The following is a 15,243-nucleotide window of genomic DNA, read 5'->3' on the forward strand; positions in this document are numbered from 1 at the left end:
TGCTTTGTGACCGCCTGGATATTGGCTGCCGTTGTCGTCGCCTGGCCGGATGTTCGATTCACCGTGGTGATGAGCTGCGAGCTCGCGATATTAGCAATATTAGGCAGAGGCCTCGCCGCTGTTTTTCGACTCGTCCAAAACGCTGTGAGGTAGCAACGAGCTCGATTGTATGCCGCGCGCTTGAAATGCACCGGCATGGGTTGGCGGGTGCTTCAGCTAGCCGACATTAGCTGCGCTTCGGATGATTGGTCGCCATGACCTTGGCTTCCTCGACGCTCGCTCGCAAGAGGTTCGCCGCCTTTCGCGGCGTCAACCCCGCTTTCGCTCGCTGTACTGGTGCTCGCTAGAGGAATTTGGTGGAAATTGGACGCCGTTATCGTCGGCTTCCCCTTCGCTCGCTCGCAAGCAGCCTGGCGGCGTTCGTGGTGTCGGCTTCGCGTTCGCGCGCTGTTCTGCTCGAGTTTCACTGGCGGCTGCGGCGGCTGACGGGCTTGCTCGAGCTGTACCACGCCGCTCGCAAAAAACTCGCCGTCTCGTTGGGGCACGGTGGTTGGCGGCGCCTCGGCGTGATGGCTGCGGCTGCCGCACTTGAAGTGTTTGTTGCGCTGTGTGACTTGAAATGCGTCTTTGATGACGTATGACATCACGGTGAAATTATTTATATGCCATATTTTAGACGTGTGTTTTTACCTTGCACGTATTTGCCATGTACGTGCGTCTCATCCCGTCTGTGACGTGTCGCAGAATATTTGCAATATTTTTGTGCCTCGCAGGGGGGTCATTTTACGCCAGACGTAGCCCTTTCGGCGACCATATCAAATGTTCTTGAAAAAAAAATGTGCTGATTTCTTGCATCGAAAACAGCGAATTGCTAGAATATTTCGGAGAGAAAGAAATGTCTGGTCACGTGGGAGCCTTCCGAATTTCGCAGGATGTCGTCTGAATGTGGTTTGTCAGAAAAATTATTCTGAGAGTATCTTTGCTTGCTTCAATACCAAATTTGGTTTACTTATTAAGCAAAGGTGATTGTGTAAGGTGTTCAAAGCTCAATAATATTACTGCAATTTTTCTGCCACAAATGCGTCCAGAAAATTTGCCAAAATGTCCTTTGTTTGCATTTTTTCCTATGTAATATTGCGCTATGTATGAATATCTGAATAATAAATACTTACTCTACAAAAGGTATATTTTGCGTTAAAATTATTTTCAGAGCACTGCAATTTTCAAACTTTGCGAGAAAAAATCGCAAACTTGAGAAAATCATCATTTTGGTCCACATTGAGACGCAATTTACATCACGTGGTCCTCCAATTAAAAATTAACTTGATACCTCAATCGAAAGCAAATAAATAGTTCTTCTTATATGGCAAGTTTTATCATTACAAGTTTTGTTTTAAGGAAGAAAATAATTTTTGAAATTCCCTATTGACGTCTATGGGGCACTTTAACGAGGAAGCTGCCGCATATATAAATGGGAAGATAGCCGTCAATGGGGAATTTCAAAAATTATTTTCTTCCTTAAAACAAAACTTGTAATGATAAAACTTGCCATATAAGAAGAACTATTTATTTGCTTTCGATTGAGGTATCAAGTTAATTTTTAATTGGAGGACCACGTGATGTAAATTGCGTCTCAATGTGGACCAAAATGATGATTTTCTCAAGTTTGCGATTTTTTCTCGCAAAGTTTGAAGACTGCAGTGCTCTGAAAATAATTTTAACGCAAAATATACCTTTTGTAGAGTAAGTATTCATTATTCAGATATTCATACACAGCGCAATATTAGAGGAAAAAATGCAAACAAAGGACATTTTGGCAAATTTTCTGGACGCATTTGTGGCAGAAAAATTGCAGTAATATTATTGAGCTTTGAACACCTTACACAAGCACCTTTGCTTAGTAAGTAAACCAAATTTGGTATTGAAGCAAGCAAAGATACTCTCAGAATAATTTTTCTGACAAACCACACTCAGACGACATCCTGCGAAATTCCGAAGGCTCCCACGTGACCAAAAAATTTTTCCCCCCGAAATATTCTAGCAATTCGCTGTTTTCAATGCAAGATATCAGCACGATTTTTTTCAAGAACATTTGAGATGGTCCCAAAAACGGCTGGGACGTTTGGCATGGAATGGCCCAGGGGTGAAATTATTTGCCTGCCATGTTTTAGACATGTTTTAGTTCACATTGCACGTATTTGCACAGTGCGCGCGTCTTCACCCTCACTGTCACGTGACTAAATATTTGCAATATTTTTGTGCTTTGCAGGATGCAGCCGTTGCCCACAACGAGCAGAATGCTGTGTGCCCTGGCGCGTAAAACGCCTGCCATCTATCGCTTCCGTTGGAGCAGCTTCACAGAAAGGACTGTAGAGATATGACAACGCGGCTGAACCTGTATTGGACATTTTGTAGGGAATTCAATGAAAGAAAGCAGAAACTTCATATGTATAGAAAAAATAAAACGTTTCATTGTCTCACTTTTGTCTTTCGTTGTCGCATTGAATGCGAAAGCAGTGACATACGCATGACTAAATATTCTTTTGCGTGTTCTTTTCCGCGGCATTTGTTGGTCACCGCGGAAAGAAACACGCGAAAAAAGTATTAAGTCTTGCGGAGAGTAACTGTAGAAAATCATCCCTGGGATAAAAAGTTCATCCGAATGGAGCGTTTGAGTGGACCGACCGTTGGTCCTTGCGAGGTGCAACTGCGAGGACTAACGGTTGCCCGGTAAGGTGTAAATGTGAGGACCAAATGTTAGTCCATTGAGGTGATCTGTGGGGACTAACAGTTGCCCGGCAAGGTGTAAATGTGAGGACTAAATGTTAGTCCATTGTGGGGACTAACTGTTAGACCCGGTGCCGTTAGTCCTTAAAGGGATTAATGGTTGTGGCAGCCCCGTTAGTCCCCAAAAGGACGAACCACACACCCTTTTAACACCCTTTTGCCTTAGAGTGAAGGAATGTAGGAAAGGTAGGGAGGTTAATTAGACTATGCGTTCAGTTTGCTACCCTACACATGGGGAGGGTTAATAAGGGAGTAAAAGAGAGAGAGAGAAGGATAGACACATTTCACATTACCCACACAGTGCCGAGTTTCACAGGCGGTCGCTTAATGAAGTTGCTTTCAAGTACCGCAGGAGGGCTCGTGTGGCTTTGTGGGCTGATGTGCTGCGCGACCAGGCTCCTAAGGTCTTTCCTTCATTAAAGGGCCGATCATCGAGTCTATTCAAGTCACACTGGAGAGCCCGGCGATCTTCATCAAATTGGGGACAGTGGCAAAATAGATGTTCAGTAGTTTGTACACAGTTGCAGCTATCGCACATGGATGAATCTGCCATGCCACTGCGATGGCTGAACGAGTTGGTAAACGCTACACCGATCCACAACCGGCACAGCATTGTAGCGTCACGTCGAGAAATCTTGGATGGCAGTTGTAGCTGGAGTAACAATTCAAGGTACTGTGGGCGACGATAGGGCTTAAGCGGAGAATTCCAGTGCCCAAGCGTGGCATTATGCGCGATGTGACGAAGTTCTCTAGCAGCGTCTACTCTTGACAAGGGCATGAACAGTGTGGGCGCTCCATCGTGGGCGCATCGGGCAGCGTCGTCGGAGAGGTGGTTACCACTGATGCCACAGTGAACCGGCAGCCATTATAAAACAATGGCGTGTCCTTCATTAACGGCGCGATGACAAATTTCATTGATACGAGACACCAAATGGTGGTAGTTTCCACGACGTAGACTCCGCACGCACTGAAGGGCTGCCTTCATTGCTTGGCTCGTTGCGGTGATGGGAAGTAGGCGCTGCTGGGAGTCTAGTTGTTGCTTTAGAGTGGCTTCCCGCATTGCTAGGTGTTCCCGATAGGTCGTCGAGAGTTAACTTGGGGACATGTGACTGTACCACGAGGGAGTGTAGTAGGCGACCTTGCCGGGAGTGTTACGGCAGTCACTACTCGGGTCTTCGGCCTTGCGCCAATCGACCGGTAGACTTCGGTGTCGTTGCTCTGGGGTCGCTGGCAAACTGCCTGTGCGTAGCTAGCGATGACTGGCTGGTCGGCACACTCCACGGGCACTGCGCAGTCCTGCCAACTTACCACACTTGTAAAAGGAGGTTGTGAATGTTCCATGCCAGCAAGAATACGCCACTAAAGGGAGCAGTGGCGTGGCATTTCGCTGTGAAGCCGCTCGCCCTTACCGTAGGAAGTGAACAATTTTTAACTGCAAATCGCTGGAGTCAGGGCCTCTTTTTCTTGTTGCTAGATATCTAACACAACAGTGTTAGTGAACGCGGCAGCTATATTTTCGGTGGAGGCGAAAATGTTTGAGGCCCGTATACGTAGATTTAGGTGCACGTTAAGGGACCCCAGGTGGCCGAATTTTCCGGAGGCGAACACTACGGCGTCCCTCATAATCTTATAGTGGTATTGGGACGTAAAACCCCAATAATTATTATTACATTGTTAGTGAAGTGTGTTTTAAAACGAACATTTTTTTTCGTTCAGTTGTAAGTAACTTTCTGTGCATAGCAATTACAGTACATGCTTTGACCACGTGCATTACTTCCTAGGAGAGTCGCGTCTTCCTTGTCGCTGCACATTTCGTGACGTAATAGTTGTTCTTTTCCTTGAGCGATCTTCAAGCGTGCACGACAATGCAAATTATGCCTGACAGAATGGAACAATTTACTAGGGTAGCGGTTTGGGCTTGTTGGTTTGGCATGACAGAGGTTTATTTTTCTATGCAGTAACATAAGGTTCTCCTTGAATGCGACAGACAAGTTGGTGATTTTTTTGCGCAGACGCGTTCTTTTGGGCAGGCAGCAGTCCGGAGCCAGACAGCGCGGGCGAGATTCTGGCTGACGAGAACGGCAGGTGAGCAAGCGATGCACGTCCAAAATGGCATTCTGCTGCGTTACATGTGAAGGGGGCTTAGCAGCACAACGCTGTATGGCAGCAAGCCCAGTAATGAAGATGCAAGATGTACGACGGCGCTTTGAAGCCTCGTTTTACAGAAGGGTCAAGTAAGCAGTGCTACCGAGGACAGCAAATAGTAGGGGTGTACGAATATCAAATTTTTCGAATACGAATCGAATACGAATATCCACCTTCGAATATCGAATCGAATATCGAATATCAAAGGAAAAATGCCTCCACAGTAACGATATCTTATTTAACATGTAGCTATTTGAAAAAAACAAGAACATTAACAGCCTGACTGGCCACACTACATACACTGCTATCTCCAGAACACAATGTCCAGGCTAGCACAATGCACATCACAACACAAGCAAATATCACGGCACAATGAAAGTAATGACTAGATGTTATCATGAAGAAATACGAGTTGCTCCACATGATCAGGTAGCAGGCGCTTCATTCTAACAGAGACAACCCCCCTGCCACTGAAAAGGCACGCTCGCATGGAACAGAAGTGGCTGGTATAGGGAGGTACATGGGGCAAAGCTTTGCCAGACTGAGGTATCTGAAGGTGCCTACAGTCGGTCACCAGTGTCTTTCTTCAGAAGTGGTCCCGCATAGTGAACGAGTGGTAGTGCAGCACGTTACGGCCGCATAATATTGAAAATGTACGGTTACATGATCGCCAACAGCGCTGCAGGTCGGAGATGCACCAGCAATAAATCATACGTATTGGGGTGCTCGTCGCAGGCAGATATCGTGCCTCGTGTACCTACGATGTTTGTCGCTCCTCTCGGAAAAGTTTTAAGCTATACGAACGCAGCAGAAATGTGGAAATCGAGTTATCTTATGCATAATAATCGAATCGCATATTCGAATTTTTCGAGTATTCGAAGTTATCGAATATTCGAAACTTTTCGAATACACGATTTCCGAATCGAATACGAATATTTTGAATGTAATATTCGACGAATATTCGAAACTTTCGAATATTCGCACACCCCTAGCAAATAGCCTTGTAGTTTTTCTACGTAGTACATTAGGCGGGGTATGTGCTGGAACTTCATGGAACTCCATAGTGCTTAAATTTCTAAAATTCCACGCACAGACATTGAAGGGAACCAAACAGTGTGCGATATGTTTACGTGCCGATATAGGTCTTGCCTTCTGAAAGGACACTCGACGTGGTCGCTTAGCAGGTAAGGTCGAGGGCACGGGCTCGACTCCCGGCATTTCGATGGAAATCGTGTTGTATTTAGGTGCACCTTAAAGAACCCCATGTGCAATAAAAAGTTGGCCGAGGTGGTGTTGGTTCATAATGAAACGGGGGCGCGAATCTCACGGCACACAAGAAAGGATGGACACAGGATGAGGCGCTATCGTCCTGTGTCCATCTTTTCTTTTGTGCCGTGTGATTCGCGCCCCCGTTTCATTATGAACCCCACGTGGTCGAAATTCACCAGGAGCCCGCAGTACGCCGTGCTTCATGATGACATCCCGGCGCTGTCATGCAAAATTACATAACGATTCATACCAGCAGAATGGAGCACAGCGAGAAAGTGCTCGTTTAACGAACCACGTTATTGCCGCATTGGCAATTACATTGTGCATAATCATAGCTCTTTTGTGCAAAAATGGCCTCGATTCAAGCATATCAATATGTACGTTAACGTACAGATCGACAACGTGCACATTCATCATTGTACAAGTCTGCTATTTATGTATGCAGGCGACAGCGGCTCCGACGCTACAACCACGAGAACTTAGTCATCAAGTTGGACAAGACGATCCGCAACTACCGCTACCTGGCCGTGTACTGCCGGCGATACTCGGTCAGGGATATTTTCCACCCGTAGAGCACTTCAGAAAAGCTGACAGTGTGCTTCAGTAATAATATGTTATCGATCTGGTGGCCCTGCACGGTGCCAGCGCAGGTTTCTTAAAGGGCGCGGTACGCTGTGCGCCAGGAATGCTAGCAGTGTTCGTTACAGCGCGTGACTTAAAGATACTTATGATTGACGTGCACAGACGCTAAATGAAACAGAACTGGCTTTGCGTCATTTCTTCTGTCGTGTGAAACATAGGTGCGACAATCCATTGACGCAGCTACACCTATATGTGCCGCTTCTCTGTGTGATTCAGAAATACTGTTTCGCTTCATAATTGACGATTCAGGTGCGTTGAGAAGTAGCCATTATGTGGAAGCGATGATTCCATTAAATGCTCAGTTTGTACTTGCCAATTGTTCACATGTTGTATATAATTGAGCCGCCTCATTGCGGTGACGTACAGAACATGTGCAGTGAGAGATTTCTTACGTTCAGAAAGTCATAGGTGCTCAGAAAGTGCTTTCCCTTACCATGGGCTGAGCGGTGCGTGGAACGGTGCGCCTAGTTGCTCTGCGTAAATGAACAGGCATGAGGGCTGCGAATACCACAGGCACTGTCGCCAAATTTAGGGGGCCGACGCAGGAGAGCCCGCTTTTTCAGTTGACTCTAAATGACGCCAATGGCCAGTTCTCACTCAGGCGCAGAGCCACAACGAGGGATCTTGATCCAGTAGCACGGCAGAAAACGTCGTAGGGCACCGTGCGCACAACGTTGATATCGGAAGGTAGGCGCGTCTTTTTCGGCCAGGGTGAAGTTCGATGCCGGTTTCGGTAGACAGCGTCGTCTAGTTGCTCTGCGTAAATGAAGACGGATAGGGGCTGCGAAGACCGCAGACACTGCTGCCAAACTTAGGGGGGCAACGCAGGAAAGCCCGCTTGTGCAGTTTACTCTAAATGACGCCAATGGCCAGTTCTCACTCAGGCGCAGAGCCACAACGAGGGATCTTGATCCAGTAGCACGGCAGAAAACGTCGTAGTGCACCGTGCGCACAACGTTCATATCGGAAGGTAGGCGCGTCTTTTTCGGTCAGGGTGAAGTTCGATGCCGGTTTCGGTAGACAGCGTCGTCTAGTTGCTCTGCGTAAATGAACAGGCATGAGGGCTGCGAATACCACAGGCACTGTCGCCAAATTTAGGGGGCCGACGCAGGAGAGCCCGCTTTTTCAGTTGACTCTAAATGACGCCAATGGCCAGTACTCACTCAGGCGCAGAGCCACAACGAGGGATCTTGATCCAGTAGCACGGCAGAAAACGTCGTAGGGCACCGTGCGCACAACGTTCATATCGGAAGGTAGGCGCGTCTTTTTCGGTCAGGGTGAAGTTCGATGCCGGTTTCGGTAGACAGCGTCGTCTAGTTGCTCTGCGTAAATGAACAGGCATGAGGGCTGCGAATACCACAGGCACTGTCGCCAAATTTAGGGGGCCGACGCAGGAGAGCCCGCTTTTTCAGTTGACTCTAAATGACGCCAATGGCCAGTTCTCACTCAGGCGCAGGTCCACAACGAGGGATCTTGATCCAGTAGCACGGCAGAAAACGTCGTAGGGCACCGTGCGCACAACGTTGATATCGGAAGGTAGGCGCGTCTTTTTCGGCCAGTGTGAAGTTCGATGCCGGTTTCGGTAGACAGCGTCGTCTAGTTTCTCTGCGTAAATGAAGAGGGATAGGGGCTGCGAAGACCGCAGGCACTGCTGCCAAACATAGGGGGACAACGCAGGAAAGCCCGCTTGTGCAGTTTACTCTAAATGACGCCAATGGCCAGTTCTCACTCAGGCGCAGAGCCACAACGAGGGATCTTGATCCAGTAGCACGGCAGAAAACGTCGTAGGGCACCGTGCGCACAACGTTGATATCGGAAGGTAGGCGCGTCTTTTTCGGCCAGGGTGAAGTTCGATGCCGGTTTCGGTAGACAGCGTCCATGACCAGGATTTGGGGACTTACGCACGTACCGCCATCTCTCGTCGGTGACTGCGGTGGCCTGCCGTAACTGAACGAGAAATAGGGAAAAAAATTCTATCTGACGAAAAAAGCAAGCTGTCAAAAACGACTCGTGGTTCTATGCAGTACAGACTTATTTGAATATTCTGTTAAAATTACAGTGTCGCACCACAAACCGTGTGGCTTCCCGGAGTGTTTAAAATTTTACAATAGGGCCCCATGTGTTTCTAATGGGCGGTGTTCAATTCTCCTGGTAAGCCGCACGCTTTGTAGTGCAATACTGCAATTTTACCGAAACGTTCCAGCAGGTCTCTACTGTATAGAACCCCGAGTCGTTTTTGATAGCTTGCTTTTTTCAGGAGATATGATTTTTTTCCCATTTCCCATTCAGTTATACCAGGACGCCGTTGCTACCCCCAAGGGATGGCGCCAGGCACAAATGTCGCTAGATCCTGGGAATGGTCTAGTTGCTCTGCGTAAATGAAGAGGGATAGGGGCTACGAAGACCGCAGGCACTGTCGCCAAATTTAGAGGGCCGACGCAGGAGAGCCCGCTTTTTCAGTTTACTCTAAATGACGCCAATGGCCAGTTCTCACTCAGGCGCCGAGCTACAACGAGGGATGTTGATCCAGTAGCACGGCAGAAAACGTCGTAGGGCACCGTGCGCACAACGTTGATATCGGAAGGTAGGCGCGTCTTTTTCGGCCAGGGTGAAGTTCGATGCCGGTTTCGGTAGACAGCATGGTCTAGTTGCTCTGCGTAAATGAAGAGGGATAGGGGCTGCGAAGACCGCAGGCACTGCTGCCAAACTGAGGGGGCCAACGCAGGAAACCCCGCTTGTACAGTTTACTCTAGATGACTCCAATGGCCAGTTCTCACTCAGGCGCCGAGCTACAACGAGGGATGTTGATCCAGTAGCACGGCAGAAAACGTCGTAGGGCACCGTGCGCACAACGTAGATATCGGAAGGTAGGCGCGTCTTTTTCGGCCAGGGTGAAGTTCGATGCCGGTTTCGGTAGACAGCGTCGTCTAGTTGCTCTGCGTAAATGAAGAGGGATAGGAGCTGCGAAGACCGCAGGCACTGCTGCCAAACTGAGGGGGCCAACGCAGGAAACCCCGCTTGTACAGTTTACTCTAGATGACGCCAATGGCCAGTTCTCACTCAGGCGAAGAGCTAGAACGAGGGATCTTGATCCAGTAGCACGGCAGAAAACGGCGTAGGGCACCGTGCGCACAAGGTTAATATCGGAAGGTAGGCGCGTCTTTTTCGGCCAGGGTGAAGTTCGGTGCCGGTTTCGGTAGACAGCGTCGTCTAGTTGCTCTGCGTAAATGAAGTAGGGATGGTAAAATCGATGAACGATTAATCGATTAATCGATTAAAGGTCCACAATTAATCGATTAATCATAATCGATTTGTGCCTTTCGGTTAATCGAATTAATCGATTAAAACTTCGATTAATAGATTACGGCATCCCCCACTCCCGCCCCCAACCTCGCCCCTTGGCCGGAGCGCATGACTGCGAGGCGCGCTATCCTGAGACGCTAGCTCTGAACGATATCCTTAGACGCAGGAAGTTGCAAAGCCAAATACAACTACTTTTTCTGGTTCTATTTGGGATGCCGTCGATCGCGCACTTCTACGCAATTGCGTTGCACAGGAGTACGATCCGATGAACTAAATGGCTTCTCAGTTCAAGACATACTATAGTAACCCTGTAGTCGATCGCCGCACCAACCCGAACCCACTTGAGACTTGGCACAGCATGCGAACTGGCCTAGATCATGTTTTTGACGTTGCAATGGAGCATTTGCCAATTCCTGCAATGTCAGTAGCATCCGAGCGCCTTTTTTCGCATGCTGGATGTGTAGCGACCCAAAGGAGGTGTCGGTTGTCGCCCGAGCATCTCGGGCAACTGACATTTCTTCGCTCAGTAGAAAAAAGCATGTGGTTCGGAGCAGCAACCCCATGAAACAAAACAAAAGGGGACTGTTGAGAAAGTAAGCAGCACGTGGATTCGCCAATTTTCAAAAGAGAAGTTTATTCTTTTCTGTAAATTTCATACGTGCCAGCGCATCATCTTGTAGCTTATTATTCGTGTTTGTTTTTTGCCGTGCTGTTTCATCGTGTTGCCACATAAACGCATGTCTGCTTACATTTGGTAAACGAGTAGTTTTCGTCACCTGTAGTGTCAATCGCAACTTTCTTTGTATTTTATTCAACCCTCAGATTTTACTCGTTTCTTGTGTAAGTGCGGCATTGTAATATGAGCTGCTTATTTACTCGCTGGTTCTTAGTGCCGTTCTGTTTTACTCTTTAGCAAATAAAATATTGTTTACCAATGAAACAGAGAGAGAAAATGTATTATAAGGCAGAGAGGGTGACGTGAGCTAGTACGCCCCTGCCTGCTACTCTGCACCGGGGAAAACGCAACGGGGCAAAAAGAGTGAAGTACGATGATGGGGATATGATTAGGTAATCCGTATATACATAATAGGATACGTTTGCTAGCGTAAAAAGGACAACGACGCTAGTAACCATCTTTTATTTGCTGTATACCGACTAGCCCAACTGTCCGTCTTATAGGGTATATATGCCATTTTCACAATTGTGTAGCTAACTTTCCTACGATGTTAGCCCAATTAATGGCAGCTAGTCACTTCTTCAAACAGAGTGTTCAAGCGTGGTTTGCTTGCGCTGGGACGCGGAAAGTGTAAACGCGGCTCTCTTGACACGAACACGCATAATAGACAAACGCCAGCACGTGCAACTACGACCTCGTCTTCTCTTGAAGCACGAAAGTTGCTGCCATTAGTTGAGAGAAAATGTAGTGCAGGAATGCGCACTCGCGAATTGTGAAAAGGCCCTTATAGACCCTTTATGTAATCCGCAACTTTACGCGTCGGTTTACCGAACGTCTAGTATCCAGTGCATTACTATTGAAGAAATGACCTTGCAGCACTTAGTAATACTGAATGGTCGCATATTTAGGGAGAAATACAGCTTTCAGCTAGAGGCCCCCGTCTTCTGTTGTGACGAGAAAGGACAGTCGCGCAATTTATGCTGTAATGTCTGGTACACTAGATAGCGCTCACAGTTCAGGATGTACGCACAATTGAAAAGGTGTGAGTGGCGCCGTGTTACGGCAAAGATCAGGTATACCTGCGGAGTATACTGGCGCAGCTGCTGTTTTTTCTAGCCGGGAGGCAGAAACTCATGTCACTCTTATTTCCCGCAATATTAATTAGAACTAACAGACAATAATGCCAAGAAAAGTATACAGGATGTTATTTGTATTGATTGGGATATCAATGTGAAGAAAGTAAAGTGGACGAAAAGATAACTTTCCGCCGGCAGGGACCGAACTTGCGACCTTCGGATAACGCGTCCGATGCTTTACCACTGAGCTACGGCGGCGGTCATACCCCGTCCACTTCATAGGGTACACATGTGCATTTAAACCTAGGAGTGTTAGTCAGCGCCGATCACAGCCATGTCGGCGAGTGTGGAACACTCTTTTTCTGCCTTTTGGCGTCACGTAGCAAGTGAACTTTTTTACGAGCTGGCAGCTGACCAATAATCCCTCGCATACTCCCTGAAGGCACCAAGTCTGCCAGAACAAGACCCTCGCTATGAATGAGGGAAAGAAGGTGACTTTTAAGGGCTCGTTTTTCTTTGTCATACACCCTTAACCTCCCCTATACTTTCCTTCGCATTATTGTCTATTAGTTCTAATTATTATTGTGTCTAACAAAGAAAAACGAGCCCCTAAAGGTAATTCGAAGGTCGCAGGTTCGGTCCCTTCCGGCCACAAGTTATCTTTCCGTCCACTTCACTTGCTTCAGATTTATATCCCAATTATTACAAATAACACCCCCTATACTTTTTCTTGGCAATATTGTATCTTAGTTCTAATTAAGATTGTGTCTAACAAAGAAAAACGAGCCCCTAAATGTCATCTTCTTTCCTTCTATTTCCCGCAGTTGCCTGTACGGATGGTCTGTTTGAGGCCAGTATATTTCTGTGTAATATCTGCATAGGTGACCTCAAGAAAAAGATCGCGTCAGTCCGCAATTGTAGTATTATGTAGGGTTTCCACAATATCTAACAGACAAACGGAGAAAAGATGACTTGCTTACTAGAGCGAGCGTCTTATTTAATTTCTCCTCGTCTCTCTTTTACCTTTCTCGGGATTTCCTCACCCTCCGCCACACTGCATGTTTCAACTGCGACTTTCCAACCAGTGTGGTCCCCGAACGCGCCTCCGGTTTCGACGAGCTCGAGTAGGCATGCTTCGAGAAAATACGACCTGCTGCCGAATAGTCCAGGGATGATGGCCACAGATGCTTGAATCCGCGACATCAACCAACGACGACGGGCCCCTTGTGTCCAGTGTGCGAAAGTGTGAATTTTCGCACACTGCACACAAGGGGCCCGTCGTCGACACTTTCGAAAGTGGGAATTTCGGATCGTCAGCGTCTAATGAAAAGATTTGGGCCCATATTAAACACGAACGATGCCTCTCAAACAAAGAGATATCGGTTTTAAAGCACCCATTGAAAATGTCGATTAATCGATTAATCGATTAAAGTATTCCACCGAAAGCAATTAATCGATTAAAGGCTAAATCGATTAACGATTAATCGATTAAAAATTTTAATTGACCATCCCTAAAATGAAGAGGGATAGGGGCTGCGAAGAACGCAGGCACTGCTGCCAAACTTAGGGGGCCAACGCAGGAAACCCCGCTTGTACAGTTTACTCTAGATGACGCCAATGGCCAGTTCTCACTCAGGCGCAGAGCTACAACGAGGGATCTTGATCCAGTAGCACGGCGGAAAACGTCGTAGGGCACCGTGCGCACAACGTTCATATCGGAAGGTAGGCGCGTCTTTTTCGGCCAGGGTGAAGTTCGATGCCGGTTTCGGTAGACAGCGTCGTCTAGTTGCTCTGCGTAAATGAAGAGGGATAGGGGCTGCGAAGACCGCAGGCACTGCTGCCAAACTTAGGGGGCCAACGCAGGAAACCCCGCTTGTACAGTTTACTCTAGATGACGACAATGGCCAGTTCTCACTCAGGAGAAGAGCCACAATGAGGGATCTTGATCCAGTAGCACGGCAGAAAACGTCGTAGGGCACCGTGCGCACAACGTTGATATCGGAAGGTAGGCGCGTCTTTTTCGGCCAGGGTGAAGTTCGATGCCGGTTTCGGTAGACAGCGTCGTCTAGTTACTCTGCGTAAATGAAAAGGGATAAGGGCTGCGAAGACCGCAGGCACTGCTGCCAAACTTAGGGGGCCAACGCAGGAAACCCCGCTTGTACAGTTTACTCTAGATGACGCCAATGGCCAGTTCTCACTCAGGAGAAGAGCCACAATGAGGGATCTTGATCCAGTAGCACGGCAGAAAACGTCGTAGGGCACCGTGCGCACAACGTTGATATCGGAAGGTAGGCGCGTCTTTTTCGGCCAGGGTGAAGTTCGATGCCGGTTTCGGTAGACAGCGTCGTCTAGTTGCTCTGCGTAAATGAAGAGGGATAGGGGCTGCGAAGACCGCAGGCACTGCTGCCAAACTTAGGGGGCCAACGCAGGAAACCCCGCTTGTACAGTTTACTCTAGATGACGCCAATGGCCAGTTCTCACTCAGGCGAAGAGCTAGAACGAGGCATCTTGATCCAGTAGCACGGCAGAAAACGTCGTAGGGCACCGTGCGCACAAGGTTGATATCGGAAGGTAGGCGCGTCTTTTTCGGCCAGGGTGAAGTTCGATGCCGGTTTCGGTAGACAGCGTCGTCTAGTTGCTCTGCGTAAATGAAGAGGGATAGGGGCTGCGAAGACCGCAGGCACTGCTGCCAAACTTAGGGGGCCAACGCAGGAAACCCCGCTTGTACAGTTTACTCTAGATGACGCCAATGGCCAGTTCTCACTCAGGCGAAGAGCTAGAATGAGGGATCTTGATCCAGTAGCACGGCAGAAAACGTCGTAGGGCACCGTGCGCACAAGGTTGATATCGGAAGGTAGGCGCGTCTTTTTCGGCCAGGGTGAAGTTCGATGCCGGTTTCGGTAGACAGCGTCGTCTAGTTGCTCTGCGTAAATGAAGAGGGATAGGGGCTGCGAAGACCGCAGGCACTGCTGCCAAACTTAGGGGGCCAACGCAGGAAACCCCGCTTGTACAGTTTACTCTAGATGACGCCAATGGCCAGTTCTCACTCAGGCGAAGAGCTAGAACGAGGCATCTTGATCCAGTAGCACGGCAGAAAACGTCGTAGGGCACCGTGCGCACAAGGTTGATATCGGAAGGTAGGCGCGTCTTTTTCGGCCAGGGTGAAGTTCGATGCCGGTTTCGGTAGACAGCGTCGTCTAGTTACTCTGCGTAAATGAAAAGGGATAAGGGCTGCGAAGACCGCAGGCACTGCTGCCAAACTTAGGGGGCCAACGCAGGAAACCCCGCTTGTACAGTTTACTCTAGATGACGCCAATGGCCAGTTCTCACTCAGGCGATGAGCTA

At 48.2% G+C, this 15,243-nt stretch overlaps 1 protein-coding gene across 1 annotated transcript in view; it reads left to right on the plus strand.

Annotated features, from left to right (window-relative positions):
* LOC119383869 (protein Skeletor, isoforms B/C) overlaps window positions 1–15,243 on the plus strand; it is a 302,496-nt gene that overhangs the window by 35,335 nt on the left and 251,918 nt on the right. Inside the window, exons 2-3 of the mRNA XM_037652144.2 lie at window positions 4,800–4,872; window positions 6,647–6,749. Of these exons, the coding sequence (XP_037508072.2) occupies window positions 4,800–4,872; window positions 6,647–6,749 (176 nt within the window). The remainder of the gene's footprint in view (window positions 1–4,799; window positions 4,873–6,646; window positions 6,750–15,243) is intronic.

The sequence above is a fragment of the Rhipicephalus sanguineus genome, chromosome 1 (genome assembly GCF_013339695.2).
Source record: "Rhipicephalus sanguineus isolate Rsan-2018 chromosome 1, BIME_Rsan_1.4, whole genome shotgun sequence".
NCBI classification, from domain to species: Eukaryota; Metazoa; Arthropoda; class Arachnida; order Ixodida; family Ixodidae; genus Rhipicephalus; species Rhipicephalus sanguineus.